This window comes from Megalopta genalis, chromosome 5, assembly GCF_051020955.1.
Source record: "Megalopta genalis isolate 19385.01 chromosome 5, iyMegGena1_principal, whole genome shotgun sequence".
In the NCBI taxonomy this organism is placed as follows: domain Eukaryota; kingdom Metazoa; phylum Arthropoda; class Insecta; order Hymenoptera; family Halictidae; genus Megalopta; species Megalopta genalis.
In genome coordinates, this window is record NC_135017.1 from 14,794,477 (window position 1) to 14,811,580 (window position 17,104).

The window sequence follows — 17,104 nt, forward strand, 5'->3', positions numbered from 1 at the left end:
ATCTGAAGTTTCTCCTCTTGTATTTCTTGTACACACTGTGACTATGTACATACACATGTATGTATGTATGTATGTATGTATGTATGTATGTATGTATGTATGTATGAATGCATGTGTGTAGATGTGTGTACATAGATATCTGTGATACACTTGAATTCAGGGCTGAATGAACCAATGAACATCTATTTACATGGTGGTTTCTTGCAAACAATCGAAAATATAATATTGCATAAAACATGTGCGGTTATAACTTGGTAAAACGTCAAGGTGGTTTTAAAATAGTGCATGTGACATTGTACTGCTTAAAAAAACGGCATCATGAGTTTTTAAAAACAGCTACACACTACCGTTGAGTCTTGAGGCCTAATCCTATATAAAAATATGAAGAAGTTTGGCCGTTAACTTTAGTATAAACAAAACCGCACAATGTTGCAAGCACTCGAGATTAAAAGAAACAAATTGTCCCTTGATCGAAATACCGATACAATTGATTGGATCGATCGTGTGAGTCCATCAATGACATATGATGAATTTTTTTCGAATTATTTAATTCCAAATAAGCCGTGTATATTTGATTCAAAAGTGACAGAGAATTGGTCATGCAGAAGACAATGGAGCGTGGATGATGCACCAGATTTTGATGCTCTCGAAATATTGTTTGGTAAATATTTACACATTATAATGTAGTATTAAAAAAGACATTTTTGTTACTATGCAAGATATGCTTGCTTGATATTACAGTTTGATCTATGTACATTGGGAAGTTATTAATTTTGTAGACAGTTTCATTAGAATATTGTTGAGAAACTAATGCTCTCTCTTATTAATGTTAACTGTGTTTACTATAACACATTTATGTTTATGTAAAATCGTCATCAATTTATAATACTATTATAAAATGTATTATATTTATATCATTTTATTTGATAATACATTGTAAGGAACTGTCTACCAGGAGGGACAGTTTCAAGCCATAGCTGATGCATTTCTGACATAAAACCTGCCTGCTGGAAGGACTCTTTTCCCAATAATCTTCGGAAAGGAGCCCGAATACAATAACTTGTTCTGGCAGTGTGCCAGGATAGACTACCAAGAAGTTAATATTATTGTTATATCACCATTTGTATACCGGTTGATATGAATGTTTTTAACATTTTATAATTTTAAGAAACTAGAAAGTAAAAAGATCAAAAACTAAATGGAATTGGCAAACAGAATAATTTTAAATATTCTGTATTTTTCTCTTACTAATATTTTTGATTATTTCTGCATTTGAAGTCATTGTATACTTAGATGTAATTACTAATATTAAAATTATGATCATTTTTCTTCCTTTTACCTCTGTAAAAACAGATCTAGTTTTTACCATATAATTCTAATTGAAATTGTTATTTTATAGGTAACTATGCAGTGCCGGTAGCAGATTGTAATAAGAAGTATTACAATTCACAATCCAAAGATGACATGCAAATGAGAGATTACTTAAATTATTGGATGGATTACGTGAAAAGTAACTATTCAGACGATAAATCACTTTTATATTTAAAAGATTGGCATTGTCCAAGATTATTTCCTAATGCTCCCATGTACAACGTTCCCCAGTACTTTGCATCTGACTGGTTAAATGAATACTATATTGCAAATCCTGATTTGGATGATGACTATAGGTTCGTGTATATGGGACCAAGCGGATCATGGTAAAACATATTTTTTGAGTAATCAGTATCATAATTTGAGGATTATTCATAAAGAAAAACCTTTTTTTCTTGTTTAGGACACCATTACACGCAGATGTGTTCGGGTCTTATAGTTGGTCTGCAAATGTAATTGGGAAAAAACGTTGGTTACTTTTTCCTCCTCATCAAGAAGACTTTTTACGTGATATTCATGGCCAGTTAATATATGATGCAACATCTGAGGAACTTAACGATTATACAAAATATAAAGCCTACGATAAACGTACAATAAAGTATATCGATGTAGTTCAGCAACCTGGAGAAATTATGTTTGTACCAACTGGGTGGCATCATCAAGTTTGGAATCTAGTAAGTCTTGTGAACGGATACTATCAATTTAAAAATATTTTATAAATAGCAGTATGTAATTTGTGACCTTTTTATTAACAGGAAGATACAATATCTATTAATCATAATTGGATCAATGGGTGCAATATTATGAATGTATGGCATGGACTTAAGAAGGAATTATGTTCTGTAATGAAAGAAGTCTCTGATTGTAAAGATATGAGTGATTGGCCAGAACAGTGTCAATTGATATTAAGGTCTACGTTTGGAATGGATTATTATCAATTCCTTGATTTTATAACATTCATAGCTACAGAACGCTTAAATATGGTTTTACATAAGGATAAAGTAATAAGTTTTAAGAAATTTGAATTTGGAACAAATCACTGTTTATTTGATCTCGATGCAATAAGATTGGTACTAATAGACTTTATTAACGATACTAAAGAGAAATCCCTTTATGAATCAATTAATGAGAGACAACAAGCTAATAAGTTATTGAATAAAATAATGACTTTATTGTCTTCATACAAGATTGAATCTACGTGTGAAACTTAGAGTAAACTCTTTAAAATAAAAGTAACAAATTTTGTATAGTTGAAAGAAATTAATTCAAAAATGCATTTTTTATAGTTTAATAATGATATAAATTATATACAATAAAGTGAAAATTGAGTATGTTCTATTACAACGACAAAAAGAATTTTTTTTATTACACTTACAACATCTGTTTGCATACTTCAGTAAAAATATTATTATAACATTAACAGCGTATCTATTTAGTAACAAATTGAATTGTTTACGTAATATGAATACTTGTAAATATATATTTATTTATACTGCATATATTGTATATAACGTAATGTAAAAAGGACAATAAAATGTTAAAAAAGAAAATCTATTGTAACTATAAATAAAAGGTCTTGTGCATCAGAGTATTCCAGGTCATATTAAATTTAATTCCTCTAAACTTTAAGTAATAGGAAAACAATATATTATGAATACAATACAAAATAAGTGAAAACATTTTATGATAAGCAAACGTACTATACATATAATATTTCAAACATTTCATTTTCATATTCCAGAATGTTCTTAATGATTTATAAAATTATAATATGACACTTAAAAAAGTACACATGACCTTCAAATTTCTTTGACAATTTAAAGTAAGAAACCACTATCATAGATCGTTTTTTAAACATTAATTTATCTCTAATTTATTTAAATTATTTTATGCACTCCACTCTGTATATGTATATATACAAAAAGGCAATGTACTTATATCGTAACAGTGATAGCTCTTTGTTCTGTGCATATATATTATAAATCTATATATAAATAAAGATGTACAAAATGTATAAAAACATAATGCAATTTTGTCGATGTCGGACACAAGATATGAACACCCTCACTCTATTAATAAAATTAATTTATGTGTCTATTGTATCTGCGTACATGTTATAATAATATGATACTATATCTATATGATATCCTTGAATTGTTGTCCAGTGTTTTGATTTTGCATATGTGTTGTTTGATATGAATTTCTCGAGTTATGTTATCTAAAAATCTCACACATTTTGAGTAGATTTATAGAGACCAAAAGTACGTTTTATAAAATTATAATTAAGTTGTTACGTTTACAGATTTACTTGTAATCTACGAAAGTTAACGGAGAAAAAGTTTCATCAACTTATAATTACTCACATAATTATATAGCTGTTTTAAAGTTTGAAAAGTAACTGAAAAATAACAAAAATATTTACTGTTCAGGAAGTTAATATATTTCTGTACAATATCTCATTTCATAAACTCTATGTAAAGATTCATATAAAATATTGCACTGATAAAAGTACACTTAGAAGAAACAGTGTTTGTCGCAAGTTATAATTTTTTATACTAAAAGAAAAGATTGTCATGGATAAAAGGTATAAAAAGGGATATTTCTTTAAATTATAATCATACAAAGTAAGTTTTCGATTAAAAACAAGTAAATATAGTATATATTTCACTATTTACACACACCAGCGCGCTCACATACACATAACGTGTACTGCCACACACACGCCACATACGCATAACTATTTTCTTTTAAACTTTTTGTGATAGTACCAATTTTTACTTGCATAGCAAGTGCCTATATTACCTAAGGTATCACGTCTGACAAAGTCTTATTAATTAACAACAATTAACACTATTACAAAGATTAGACTCCACGCAACGTGATTTTATATTAATTATTGAATTATGTTTTTATACCTATATAATAGATACATATTTCTCTTTGTCGCATTTCATACGTTTTAACATTTCTTATGGAAACAGTTAATGGAATTGCACTGTACGATAAATATCGTAAAAGAATTATTCAAGTTAAGTATTAAATTCCTGCTATTTTTAATAGAACGAAATTTATACGACATATTAAAATATAATATTCAAATTAATGTTGTTCGTTCTTGCGTGTATATATATATATAAATATATATATATATATATATATTTGTTTATATTTTTATATATGTATATAATATATTATATTTATATTTATAATATATTATATTATATATAAATATTTATATATAAATATATTTATATATACATTTACGTATATGCGTCTATCTTTTTTTTTTTTAATAAAATAGATTAATATTATAACTATTAGCATTAATAATATTGAAGTATTAATGTATGTTTAAACAAACTATATAGAACTGATTAGATGCTTAAAACCATTGTACTGTTAATACATTTCAATTATGTGAAATATAATTGAGGAATTGAGAAGTTATGTATCAAATATTCTCTGTAAAAAATCTAATTTCTGTTGGAAAAAAGTTAAAATTATAGGCTGCAACTTATTCTTTTTCGTGATCTCTTATGTTATATAACATTTCGTAGCAATTATATAGGATGTGTGGACAGTGTTTGTAATGGTACTGTTGGTGTTGCAGGCGTTGGTGTTAGGACAGGCATAGGTGTAGTTGGTATTTGCTGGTGAGATTGTCTAGGCGGTGATAAAAGTTCTTGTCTGTCTCGCTCTCTTTCCCTTCCTGGTCGCCATGCTTCTAGTAATGCTTCAACTCTTTCTTCTGTAGGTCCCCAACGACCAGTACCAGCTGCATTTTGTAGCCATACCACCAATGTTCCATGAGCTGCCCTAATATTAACTTCGCTTCTAGAATAAGCAATATTCATTATCAGTTACAATATCATTGTATTGCAGTAGAAAACAGGATTATAAAAGCAAACATTGTTTCTGTCAAGGAAACAATCATTTTTATTTTTGAACTAGTATTTATGTACTGTTTTCTACTATGATAATGTTCTTTTTCTACAAGTTTGATAACGTACTTTGATAATATATGCTGAAACCCATGTCTATATTCATGTTCCATAGCAGGTACTACTACTTGTTTTCGTTTGAAATGGCTGCCTTCTAATTTTATAAGAGCATTAGGCGCCGGATCTCTCCATTCCGGCAAGAATACGACAAAGGACAAAGGTTCTGCTGAATCGGCCAAAAGACGTTCAAAATGATTGACCATGGCTTCCATTAGTTCCTCACAGTATGGAGGATTTGCTTGGAACGAGCCACTGACAGGCCTGAAGTCTAAGAAAGGTCCTCTTGATCCAAAATAAGAATCTACATCAGCAAATGCTGAGCAGTATTGTCTAAAGTAACAATTTAATGGAGATGCAAAGCACTCAAACGTTACACCAAAGTGTCTCTGAAGACATTCAAAGACCGTGACAGGGAGAGCCATTTGTGTTGCTTGACCTTCATTAATACCAAGATATGTCTGATAACGTTTTAACATACACCAAACACGCGGCAAAAACATTTCAAACTTTTTATCATCAAAGCAATTATATCTGTACAGATGTTCCAATTTGGCAAGATGCATGTTATTAATACACACAGCATCACCATGGAAACGCAATAAAGTTTGTTCACGTTCGGGAAGATAATCCAGTTGTGGAAGGCGAGGAGTTGGAAGTGAGAATTGCACTGGGTAACACCAAACTTTTCTTTGCGTACTGGCCGGTCCTCCTAACGGTATGACATTCCCTAAACCATTATCTTTCAATATCTGGTTATTCTTATCTTTGACTTTCTTCGCATATTCTGTCGACAAGTGATAAATTTTTAAACAAATACCCTCAACGCTAGCTTTCACAGTTTCTGTAAGATGTGGTTGACATTGTCGTTTCAAGTGTGCCAGACGATCTTGAAAATCATCAAATGTAGCACCAACAGTTCGTCTTAACCATTGAAAAGTGTCCTCGGCATTCCACTTTACAACCTTTCTACTCTCAGACGAAGCTGCTCTTGATTCTATCATCTTTTTTGCCGCTTCTGCGTATCGTGATAATTGTTTCCTTGCATCACCAGTAAACTTCGGCCGGACTAATTTAATTGGGATATCATTCATGATTTCGCGATACATCGACATAGAAATTTCAGGGAAACACTGACTTGGTAAAAGTGGGTCGGACCCACAGTCTATAACTTTCCTTTCCATTAACCATCTGTTGAATGAATCTTTAGGTGCATCAATTGATTCACGAGTATGACACAGTTCTTGATAGCATTGCCTTAATTTTGCAAGTAAACTACAACGTAGTGCTTCTGCTTCTGGATGAACATGGGGCAAATTTGATGGTGCTCTTTCATATATTATAACATTTGTTGGAATCTCCAGGTCCCATGGGCCTCTATTGTTATAAATTGATCATATTAAAACATTACCTTCAAAAACATCTTATACTCTTAAATAAATATTATGTAATTCAAATAATTTGAACATACGCTAAAACAAACTTCTTTGCAGGTGGAACAATACTATCCTCTGATGCTCTACGCTTGACTGTTGTTCCTCCAGTGGGTATGGCACCATTACCAGGAACAGGTTGCACACCACAGATACCAAGGGGATCCGTAATTGGATCAAACTAAAACATAAATGTAATTAAATGACATGAACTATTAACAATACATGAGTTGAGTTTATACCTTAGTACCTGAGGTTTCAAAGGTGGTATTACCCATAACGACTCTCCAGTTAATTTATTCCAAAAATATGGTCGATTTTCTCGCTTACTCCAAAACTTTTTCCATCCTTGTTGTTGAAGTTCAGGTGAAAGTTCAGAGTCTGGAAATGATCCTGGTGGTGTACCCTACAAATAAGAATATTAAATATTTTGTGGAAGAATATATAGCATTACTATTACGTCAACATTGTCTATATTAGTTTATATCTACACAACTTACAGAATATTCTAATCTAACAATTATCGTTGCATAATCATATCTTAAATATTTAAGTAATATAGCTATTTAAAACACTAAATTATTAAATAAACAGGAGCTATCCCAATTTCTCTCATTTCATGGTTTAAAATAAAAGAAGAGAGATCTGGTGCCCAAATAGTTAACATTTTGAAATTAAAACAATGAGGTATAAAATGTTAAATTAATGTATTATATTTTTCTAATATATATTATTACCTGTGTCATTAAGGCTGGTTGTTGAATATGACCAAGTTGTGAACAATGGTCTGGTATAGTTTGTGCCGAACTTAACATAGGTGCTTGAAGCTTTACAGGAGTAGGAACTATAACTTGTGCTACCGTTGGATTTGTATCTTGTTGTAACGTCTGATGGTGATGATGCATAGTGGAATAAGAAGATGCAGATTGTCCGGACAATGTTTCCCACGATGAAGTATTGGGTATATCTTGTTTTCCTCCACTTACTTCGTTCATTGTTTGATGTTTGTTTTGAAAAAGTGTTTACGCTATGTAGAACATTCAACACAATGTACATCAATATTTTTTCACAATTTATGCATTTTAAACATAGAAAATCAAATTTTATTCTCATTCGTTTGAATTAACTTGATTAGTTGTGTATACTTTGAACAATTTGTCACAGAATATTGTAAAGATCATGTTTTTATTTGCTCTCACAGTAATTATTGATATTGGTGAAAAAATACATTAATTCTTCCGTAATTCCATTACATAGGGTAAAAATTGAATAAGTTTATAGCTTTTTGCACAGATTTTCATTAACTTCGTAAATATAAAAGTAGGAGAAATTCTGTGACAACATTTCGTAACTCGGTGTTTGTTTACATGCTACGAAAACACTCGATAAATTCACGTTTTTTCGCGAACCGAAGTTACGAAAACTTGCAAAAATTATTGTATCATCGTGGCAGAACTTACAAGGATCAACAATATCCCGATTTCGTATAAAATTCACAACAGAACTTAGAATTCATTCATGATTTGTGAAATTTGACGCAACGACCTCCACCCGTGAGATACCATTTGCTTGAACTGAAATTCTGACGACAGAGAAGTTAAAGCTTTTCTCACAACAACGGATGATAAATTCGTATGAAAGGCAATAGTAGATATGTACACATATTTGAGTACGTTGAACAAGGCATTAAATTAATATTCATTTCAATTCAATGTTTTCGTAATTTATTATTGTAATTTATACTTTTATTACTGAAATGCGTTGCAAACATATGTACATAACTGCGCAAATAAAATACTTAAGCCTTGATATGTACATACATATTCATAATTATGCTGTTGATAATTTATTTTCAGGCGATAATTTTTAACGATACGGCAGAATGTTACTAAAAGGGGAAGTTAAAAATACAATATACTTAGTGCAAAGAGGAAAATAATTATAAAAATCATTTATGTCCACATATTTGATGAGGACAAGCTTTGTTATTTATGGCTATAAAATTCATAAGAACGCACAGGTTATACACTTTGTGTCATAAGAGTATCGATATTCATTTAGCGATTCCTTTCTACTACCTTTTTACCTAAGGATTGCGCGGCCAAATCAAAGCAATATGGCGGCTTGACATAATAATTTTTGATACGGAATATATTATTTTGATTGTAACGAAATAATCGTCCCGCGTTTCTATTAAATTATTCTTTGGTCGGAAGTTAACAAGAAAGTACGTTGGCTGGGGTAAATATAAGCGAAACGTGTTCACGAGCCGGCTGAAAACGAAGTTTCTTTCATTTAAAACTGAACAGTGCTTCCAAAATTTATTTTATTAATAGATGCAGAGATGTCCTTAATTTAACATCATTGTGCAGTGAAATTCAGTGTTGATCACCAGTTTTCTATGAAGAACTATGTCGTCAACACAAGGCAAAATTCGGGGTATAGAAATATTATACTTTAACATTTCTCTGTACTTTTTATATATTTCGTGTGGATTTTTCATTAATATTTATACCATACTTAAATTATATATGTTGTACTTGATCTGTAACATTAGTTTTTAAATATTTTAATTGTGAATACAGGTCCAGGAAGACCACCGAAATCAAAAAACTCTTGTACATGGTGTGGAGAAACTAAACAACCATTAAAATATGTTCTTCCTACGCAACATGGAAAAAAAGAATTTTGTTCTGAGACTTGTTTATCTGAATTTCGTAAAGCTTATGTACGAGGTGCATGCGTCCATTGTGACAATGTTATTAGAGGCACACCTGTGCGATTGGAACAAAAAGATGCACCTACGAAAGATTTTTGTTCTTCATTTTGTTTAAATAAGCACCAGAAGAAAGAAGGACAACCTGATGTAAAAAAGAGTTAGTAATTTGTAAACGTTTAAAATTATTTGCATCTACTTTATATATTATACTAATATTCCATTTTAATTTATCAGATAATAGGGATCAATCATCGCCTGCGCCATCTATTTCACCAACAGGTTTATTAAGTGGAAATAATGTTCCATCTACAACCCAGTCTTTCACAAACTCTAATAATCACACAACTATGTCTCATCCTCCATCAACTTCTACAGGTCCATTTCAGTACGAAACATATCAAACTTTCGATTGGGATCTCTACTTAAAAGAAACAAACAGTCAAGCTGCTCCCATTGACTGCTTTAAACAGGTACAATAACATTGCATATTTTAAATTCCAGGTAGAAAATATACATCATAACAATTTACTTTTCTATCAGCACGAAGTTCCACCAACCAATGACTTTAAGATGGGTATGAAGTTAGAAGCTCTTGATCCTCGCAATTTAACATCAACATGTATTGCAACTGTAGTTGGTGTACTTGGTCCCCGGCTGAGATTAAGACTAGATGGCTCGGATAATAAGAATGATTTCTGGCGCTTAGTTGACAGTAACGAAATCCATCCTATTGGTCATTGCGAAAAGTCTGGTGGCATGTTGCAACCTCCATTAGGCTTCCGAATGAATGCTTCCAGTTGGCCAATGTTTCTTTTAAAGACATTGAATGGGGCAGAAATGGCACCTGCAAAAGTATTCAAACGTGAACCAAAAACACCACGTTCTAACATGTTTGAAGTTGGACATAAGTTAGAAGCTATAGATAAAAAGAATCCACAACTTATATGTACAGCAACTGTTGGTGCTGTTAAAGATGATATGATTCACATTACGTTTGATGGCTGGAGAGGTGCTTTTGACTATTGGTGCCGCTTTGACTCTAGAGACATCTTTCCTGCTGGGTGGTGTTTTAAAAGTGGACATCCATTGCAACCACCAAGACAAAAATGTAACACATATTTTAATATTTTATTTTTGCATATAATGTGCATTTTATAATATATATGAATCATTGTAGCAACAGGGCCTAATAGATTTAAATCAAGGACCAGTAATGTTTTACCGGTAATGGCAATATCTGGTGGAGGTACTAACGGAGAACCAGCTGTTGCTTTAGTGAGTCCTGCAGGTTCCAGTGCTCCTCCGCAACCAGCTACAGAACCTGATACTAGTACAGCTAATACCAAACCACATTCTTTGGAGAATGGTATGCTTCACTATATCTGCACATTTTTTTTTTCTTGTTGCTTACTTATTGTTTTTTGACTCATTACTTCTGTTATATTACAGTTACAATTTATGTAAACCACAATTGTACCTGTGGTCCTTACTTTGATCCTCGTAAAGTAAAAGCTATGCCAGCACAATTTGGCACTGGTCCCATTTTGAATGTAACAAGAGATATATTTCAAGCTTTCCTGATGGCAGCAATGAGTCCAAGACAAATGTTAAGCTTATTAAAACGTGGTGAAGGAGAAACCATAAGCTTAATCTTAGAGAGTAAACCTACTTCTGTCAGGTTACCAATATTTATGGAAGAAGAGGATTTTTATATATACATAAGGCGACAACTTGAAGATCTTTGTGCATGCGAACACATGTTGTTCAGAAGAAAGGAATCTTGTAATAAATGTCCAAATACTCAGCAACCACAATCTACAAATAGTGAAGAAACAGTTGCTACTGCTACAACTAACAGTACTGCTACTGGAGAGAAAAGGAGATGGCAATCTCAAAGCCAACAAAATTTATCATCTAGTATTCAGCAACAGCAAATACAACAGAATTCCGTGCCAAGTATAAATAATTCGACATTATCATCTCCAACAGCTGCAAAACAATCTAGGAAATCCGTTCCTGGTAAATTAATAATTGATACTAGTTATAACGAACTAAATATTTTATTTCTACGAATTTTTATAAATCGATGTAATCGAGTTAACATCAGTATAGGAAATGGTGCTATAATCTAATTATTTGTTCGCTAAAGTTTAAAAGAATATTATTTGTTAATTAGAACTTGAAGCTGCAACGTCAACTACCCAGTCTGAAAGTTCTACAAATCGTACAGCTTCTACTGAACCGGCAGAATGGACTATTGAAGATGTAATACATTACATTGGTGTCACTGATCCTCAATTGGGCCAACATGCAGATTTATTCCGGAAACATGTAAGCTATTAAACATTTTATTATTTTATATATTTAAATATAATTTCTACATTTGAGAATATCAAGGCAAATAAATAATACATTCGTCCATTTTTTAATAAACAAATAATGTTATTATGCGAGTCATAATTCTAGTAATAACAACAGCTATCTGTTTTCAGGAAATTGATGGTAAAGCTTTATTACTTTTAAATTCTGATATGATGATGAAATATATGGGATTGAAACTTGGGCCAGCGCTAAAAATATGCAATATGGTAAATCGTATTAAGGGTAGAAGACATATTCTTCTATGACTTTGTTGAACATCAGATTATGTATAGTGAGTTGGATCAACCCATTACTTAACTGGCTGGTCAGATTTGTTTTCATTATTGAAAACAAATTAATATATAAGTTGTTAAAACAATGTGAATATATTGATTATGTTCTTTTCAAACTTATTCATTTATCACTTATCGTAGATTTTACGTGAAACAAATCAAAGTTTAATTTTATTTTAGTGTTTAAATGGCTTTATTCTCAAAGAAATAAAAAATTATATTAGTTACGTGAATGTAAACCTTATCTTTTTCTGGATATGATTATAAGCAACATTATTCTGCTAATTAGACTAGTTTATCCAACTCTACATACTTTTATTAAATGCGAGACTAAGGTAGCACTTCTGCAGTGCGCCTGCCACTATGGAACATTATATTGTTGCGCTAGGGGTGCCGCCGTAACAAGAAAATTTATTTTACACAGACTTATGTAGTAACCTGACACCATTTTATCTTAATCAGCGTATTTTCTTCCTCTGATTCAGTGAAAGTCTTTTATTTTATCTATTCTCCCAGAGTTAACTTGGACGAATCTGGGTGCCAGTCTTTCTTCTTAATTATGTATAACTCCAGTAATATAAGTTCATCCATGACTTATATACTGTGCTGTAATTGTTCTTTGTGTATGTACGAATCGACTATTGAACTCACAAAATTTAATTCAAATCAATTCAAACTTTGTGTTCTTATCTTATTTTTTGATTAAACATGTTTAGTTCGACCTTGGTAGCGGCTCCCCAAGACATCGTAACAATATATTTTCTTGATAAGAATGATTATTGCCTAAGTTTATGTCATAAGTAGATTGCGAATCTTTATGTATTTATGGCACATAAAGATTTTCAAAATGCAATTTGATAGCATTTATATTTTCTTTTAACAATAGATAATCTTTTAATTTGACAAAGGAAACTTCCCTTTAATTTTAATTTTTGTAAAATGACTTGTAAAATGAGAATTTGCATGAAGATCCGCAGTCTAATCATAAGAATGAAAGAAAAATATATACTTTCAAGTTCATTTTATTATTTTTCAAATAACAGTATCATTTCACGTAACTATTTTCCGAATGTAGGAAGTATCAACGTAATCATGTTAAAGCAAAGTTCGATATTTTGCGCATTTCTATTTAAAAGAATAATTCTTAAAATCATATGTATGTACAAAGTGTAATTACTGATGTTTTGTTTGATATTATAAACATTTACGAATTATTAAATTTGTATACAACCATTTTATTTGCTTACAATGTATTAACATTTCAGTACAGTATGGTTCTATAAATACTGCAAATGCTTTATTTCATATTCATTATATAATGTAATTTCTATTTTTGAATACATTGTAAATATAGTTCTCAAAAGTTATAAAGTATTACACATAATAAATTCATCATATTTAAATTCATAAAAGGAAACTGCAGTTGTAAAATCAAAAACTTATATTAAATAATATTATTTCCTTTTTTCACATTTCTTTAACACCTTATCACATTTCTCCATAACTAATAAATACACATTAAAATAATTTCTTTATCAAGCCTGATTTCAAGTATGAAGTTTGAATAAAATTGAATCACTGTATCATACTTTTGTGATGTTGCATTCCTAATAATAATTGTATTTAGAACATGCACTATCAGACTTTATGCGCATAAGTGTCTATATTTTTTATATTACTATTACTCCCTTGTAAAAAGGAAACCTTTAAAATATTACATGATTATATTCGCTAGTAGTCCAGTATTAGCATTTTATTAAAAGCTTTTACAAAAAGGAAGTAAATGTTCATAGATAAGGGCATTATTATATACGGTATTAGACTTGCTTCATTTTCATCCACTTTCTTATTTCAAATAGCACGTGCAGATTATACCGAGTGCATTAGTATAAATGCAATTTTTATTCCATCATGTATATACAACAACTGTTAATGTATGCAAAATTATCACTGTGATACATTGCATAATTATAGTATTGAAAATTAGTTATTAAATATATGTAAATGTAAGAAACAGAATATTTTCCCACTAAATTCGAATTACCTATAATCATGCTAAAAGAGTTGTACATATCTGCAAGAAATTATGCATGTACACAGATAGCGTTCTTAGAGTAATTTCATCAAAATACATTTTCAATTATACTTCACTTAATATTAAATTGGAAATCACAAAGATAATATCAATGTGAGATACATGTGTCATACGTAAAAAGATTACTGTAAAATAAAGTATTTAAAAAATTAATTACTGTTGCATAAATGGTTCTTTTAGAGTAAACATTAAAATTTGTAAAATATAATTTTGACATTACAAATTTTCCTGAAATTATTATACTTCAAAATTATAGTGGTTTATGAAAATTTGAATACAATAATATATTATATTAGGTTGAAGTGTTATGTGTAAAGAATATTTTAATTGGAGTAATTTTTTTAATTCATCATATACAATATGTAAAAGAAACTGCTATTAAGAGGATGTTACTGTTACTATAAAAATAACATATTTCTTGTAAATTTTATTCTTTTCTATTTTGAGTATGAAGTATTTACAATTTACATCAATTTAATTTTGCGTAGTAATTGATGTTAATAAAATAAAATATAGGAGATTTATATATTTAGTGTATTAATAGATAATGCCAAGCTAGCTCTATTTCATTGCATTCTTTTTATTATTAAGTTTTAACATACAAAAGAATACATATCCCGATAATGTCGATATCATGCCGTAAATATTCTATATTTACTGAAGTACAAATTACGTGTAATAATTGTGAATTTTTATTAATCAAAATAGTTACATAAGTAAAAGTATGTAGTATAAATAAACTTATGGTTTATAATGAAAGTAAGAAATTAAATAAGATTGAATATGTATTGATAAGAACTGTTTTTCATTTATTAAAAATAATTTTATTCGAGATCAGAATCATCTGAATTTGCAGTATTAGATCCTTTAATCGTTTTAGGCTTTACAACTTGTGATAACCATGGCTTTCTATTATTTTCTGAAGAGTAGGTATCTTCATATTGTATTACACCAGAAAGTGAAATTCTGTACTCCAATGTTTCTGTTGAAAAATCATCACAATTTCCTAATTCTGTAAATCCCACAATATAATCTTTAGTTTTACTATGTACAATAAGGGCAATTGTAGGAATGATTTTAATTCTTAAGCGTTCTGGAAATAAAAGAATTAATTTTTATCTTAATACTAAAACATTTCATAAGCAGTGGTTATAGTTTGTGAATAATCTAGGAATTACCAGTTAAAAATGGACACCGCTCCACGTTTAGCCTACAAAATCTTGCTTCTATATGTTTTTTTGCAAGAATTTTGAGATGATGATCTACTATCTTGCATCTGGGTGAATCGTCTTTGTAAAACAAGCAAACAATATTCTGAGATTTTTTTGACACATCAAAAAATTCCTTCTCATCGTGTACCTCTAAATACTCTCCATGACCCTATTGTAACAAAATGTGCGATCATTTTGGAATGAATTCAGTTTCCAAAAACATTAAAAGAGACCTAAATAGCCAAACAAAATATATTACCAATGTCAACCAATTTTGTTTTTGTTGCTGAAGTAATTTTAATTTTTTCAATCGGGCTTCACGCAATTTTTCAAAGTCGTTAATATCTAAATTGTCCAATTTTTCTATTTCATCATCCAACTGTTTTTCAATACATTTCGTTGCCTCTCTTACTTTTTGTTGTAAAACAGCTTCCATCTCTAAAAATAAAATTTGAACAAACTATAATATAAATATATAAATATATATATAATATAAACTATAATAACTGATAATATTATTTAAATATAAATGGTATGTACAATGCTTACATGTGACATGAGAAAGAATGTAATAATACAAAACAAATTATTTTATTTATAAGCCAATAAATACAAATTTTATGGACATATATGACTTAAATTAATTATTTCATGTTAAGTATTGTACATAATTTTCACAGAAATACTTACTAGAAAAAGGGCAATTCTTACCGATTCTTTCTTCGTGTAACCGTATAAGGAAATCAACGTTTCTGTCAAATTTTGGACCGGTCAGACAGAGAAAAAAATATCTCTACCATTTATGTAATTCAGGGAATATATTTCTTCCTCGTATGGCTTGTTTAATTTCAATTGCGATGTTCACGAATTTCAAAATTATTATTTTCTCGAATTGCGTGTATTTTCAGAAATTTGCAGGAGCAAAAGTTTTTTAAACAACCAGGACACAAGTTTTATTAAAACGTTGACGCATAATGGGTGTACATGCTTAATGACATAAAGGTGAGTTCACTGAAAAATAACAGAAGACGCAAGTAAATGTACATAATAACCTACAATGTATGTTATGTACTTACACATAAAGTGAATGCCAGATATATTGTAATACTTTTATCTTTGATTCATTTATATTTAGACTTATTTTACATTCATGTTAAAATAATTTTCACAGAATTTAATCATTTCAAAAGAATGTACAGCTACGTTATACAGGGTTTGCGATAACAGGTGGCAAAACATTTTTCGCTTTCGTGACGATATAAAATTGAAAAAAGTTAATCTTTTGGCTTTGCATTTTAATTATAAATAATTAAAGATTTACCAATAGTGGCGAGTATAAATCAACAGAATAAGAAGTGCTGTCAGTAATATAGATACGTATACAGTATCGTGTGAGAGACAAAGACAGAGACATGGCTCGTGGGTTGTTATTGGTAAGCTTTAATTATAGCTTATACTGTCAACTGTTGTGTTAAAAAAGCTGACCTACATATGTTTATAAATCAATGAGCGAAGTTCATGTAAAAACATGTTTGGATATAAGCTGTAAATACATAAATTATAATGACCGCGCAAACAGAGATCCTTTTGTTTTTACATATATTGAAGATATGCGGGTTAGCT

The 17,104-nt window shown here is 30.1% G+C and overlaps 4 protein-coding genes across 10 annotated transcripts; 2 read left to right on the forward strand and 2 right to left on the reverse strand.

Moving 5' to 3' along the window:
* Positions 1 to 119: 119 nt before the first annotated feature.
* Positions 120 to 2,962, forward strand: JMJD4 (jumonji domain containing 4). Its single transcript, XM_033481650.2, has 4 exons — positions 120 to 661; positions 1,400 to 1,697; positions 1,775 to 2,045; positions 2,127 to 2,962. Exons 1-4 carry the CDS (start codon positions 427 to 429, stop codon positions 2,580 to 2,582), a joined length of 1,260 nt encoding a protein of 419 aa, XP_033337541.2. The 5' UTR covers positions 120 to 426; the 3' UTR covers positions 2,583 to 2,962.
* Positions 2,963 to 4,000: 1,038 nt separating this feature from the next.
* Pcif1 (Phosphorylated CTD-interacting factor 1) lies at positions 4,001 to 8,418 on the reverse strand. Of its 2 annotated transcripts, XM_033481821.2 has the most exons (6): positions 8,263 to 8,418; positions 7,540 to 7,829; positions 7,053 to 7,208; positions 6,841 to 6,983; positions 5,382 to 6,746; positions 4,001 to 5,205 (listed from the first exon to the last, which is right to left on the reverse strand). In XM_033481821.2, the coding sequence occupies exons 2-6, from the start codon at positions 7,795 to 7,797 to the stop codon at positions 4,932 to 4,934; spliced, it is 2,196 nt and encodes a 731-aa protein (XP_033337712.2). In that variant the 5' UTR covers positions 7,798 to 7,829; positions 8,263 to 8,418; the 3' UTR covers positions 4,001 to 4,931. The 2 variants fall into 2 exon arrangements, with proteins under 2 accessions (XP_033337712.2, XP_033337713.1); XM_033481822.2 differs by lacking the exons at positions 7,540 to 7,829; positions 8,263 to 8,418 and having other exon boundaries at positions 7,045 to 7,206.
* Positions 8,419 to 8,888: 470 nt separating this feature from the next.
* Positions 8,889 to 14,423, forward strand: Scm (Polycomb protein Scm). 4 transcript variants are annotated; one of them, XM_033481824.2, is made up of 9 exons: positions 8,889 to 9,043; positions 9,139 to 9,241; positions 9,388 to 9,678; positions 9,756 to 9,991; positions 10,062 to 10,629; positions 10,699 to 10,887; positions 10,971 to 11,540; positions 11,698 to 11,852; positions 12,014 to 14,423. In XM_033481824.2, the coding sequence occupies exons 2-9, from the start codon at positions 9,214 to 9,216 to the stop codon at positions 12,146 to 12,148; spliced, it is 2,172 nt and encodes a 723-aa protein (XP_033337715.1). In that variant the 5' UTR covers positions 8,889 to 9,043; positions 9,139 to 9,213; the 3' UTR covers positions 12,149 to 14,423. The 4 variants fall into 4 exon arrangements, with proteins under 4 accessions (XP_033337715.1, XP_033337716.1, XP_076377531.1 ...); XM_033481825.2 differs by having other exon boundaries at positions 8,889 to 9,029; XM_076521416.1 differs by having other exon boundaries at positions 8,893 to 9,241; positions 10,705 to 10,887.
* Positions 14,424 to 14,939: 516 nt separating this feature from the next.
* On the reverse strand, positions 14,940 to 16,955 carry LOC117226847 (phosducin-like protein 3). Of its 3 annotated transcripts, none has more exons than XM_076521419.1 (5): positions 16,803 to 16,955; positions 16,172 to 16,492; positions 15,741 to 15,919; positions 15,449 to 15,650; positions 14,940 to 15,363 (listed from the first exon to the last, which is right to left on the reverse strand). In XM_076521419.1, exons 3-5 carry the CDS (start codon positions 15,915 to 15,917, stop codon positions 15,095 to 15,097), a joined length of 648 nt encoding a protein of 215 aa, XP_076377534.1. In that variant the 5' UTR covers positions 15,918 to 15,919; positions 16,172 to 16,492; positions 16,803 to 16,955; the 3' UTR covers positions 14,940 to 15,094. The 3 variants fall into 3 exon arrangements, with proteins under 3 accessions (XP_076377534.1, XP_033337484.2, XP_076377533.1); XM_033481593.2 differs by having other exon boundaries at positions 16,193 to 16,492; positions 16,803 to 16,954; XM_076521418.1 differs by having other exon boundaries at positions 16,193 to 16,492; positions 16,558 to 16,917.
* Positions 16,956 to 17,104: the final 149 nt, after the last annotated feature.

What these genes read in the sequence shown, in the direction of transcription:
- Scm (XM_033481824.2), top strand. Translation starts at nt 9,214, where the DNA reads ATGTCGTCAACACAAGGCAAAATTCGGG. An exon ending in CCATTGACTGCTTTAAACAG is followed by an intron (nt 9,992 to 10,061) that starts GTACAATAACAT and finishes CTTTTCTATCAG; the next exon opens with CACGAAGTTCCACCAACCAA. An exon ending in CAGATTTATTCCGGAAACAT is followed by an intron (nt 11,853 to 12,013) that starts GTAAGCTATTAA and finishes ATCTGTTTTCAG; the next exon opens with GAAATTGATGGTAAAGCTTT.
- JMJD4 (XM_033481650.2), top strand. Translation starts at nt 427, where the DNA reads ATGTTGCAAGCACTCGAGATTAAAAGAAACAAATTGTCCCTTGATCGA. An exon ending in ATGGGACCAAGCGGATCATG is followed by an intron (nt 1,698 to 1,774) that starts GTAAAACATATT and finishes TTTCTTGTTTAG; the next exon opens with GACACCATTACACGCAGATG. An exon ending in ATCATCAAGTTTGGAATCTA is followed by an intron (nt 2,046 to 2,126) that starts GTAAGTCTTGTG and finishes TTTTATTAACAG; the next exon opens with GAAGATACAATATCTATTAA.
- LOC117226847 (XM_076521419.1), bottom strand. Translation starts at nt 15,917, where the DNA reads ATGGAAGCTGTTTTACAACAAAAAGTAAGAGAGGCAACGAAATGTATT. An exon ending in AACAAAATTGGTTGACATTG is followed by an intron (nt 15,651 to 15,740) that starts GTAATATATTTT and finishes TTGTTACAATAG; the next exon opens with GGTCATGGAGAGTATTTAGA. An exon ending in GCGGTGTCCATTTTTAACTG is followed by an intron (nt 15,364 to 15,448) that starts GTAATTCCTAGA and finishes TTTTATTTCCAG; the next exon opens with AACGCTTAAGAATTAAAATC.
- Pcif1 (XM_033481821.2), bottom strand. Translation starts at nt 7,797, where the DNA reads ATGAACGAAGTAAGTGGAGGAAAACAAGATATACCCAATACTTCATCG. An exon ending in AACCAGCCTTAATGACACAG is followed by an intron (nt 7,209 to 7,539) that starts GTAATAATATAT and finishes TCTTATTTGTAG; the next exon opens with GGTACACCACCAGGATCATT. An exon ending in TACCACCTTTGAAACCTCAG is followed by an intron (nt 6,984 to 7,052) that starts GTACTAAGGTAT and finishes TTTATGTTTTAG; the next exon opens with TTTGATCCAATTACGGATCC.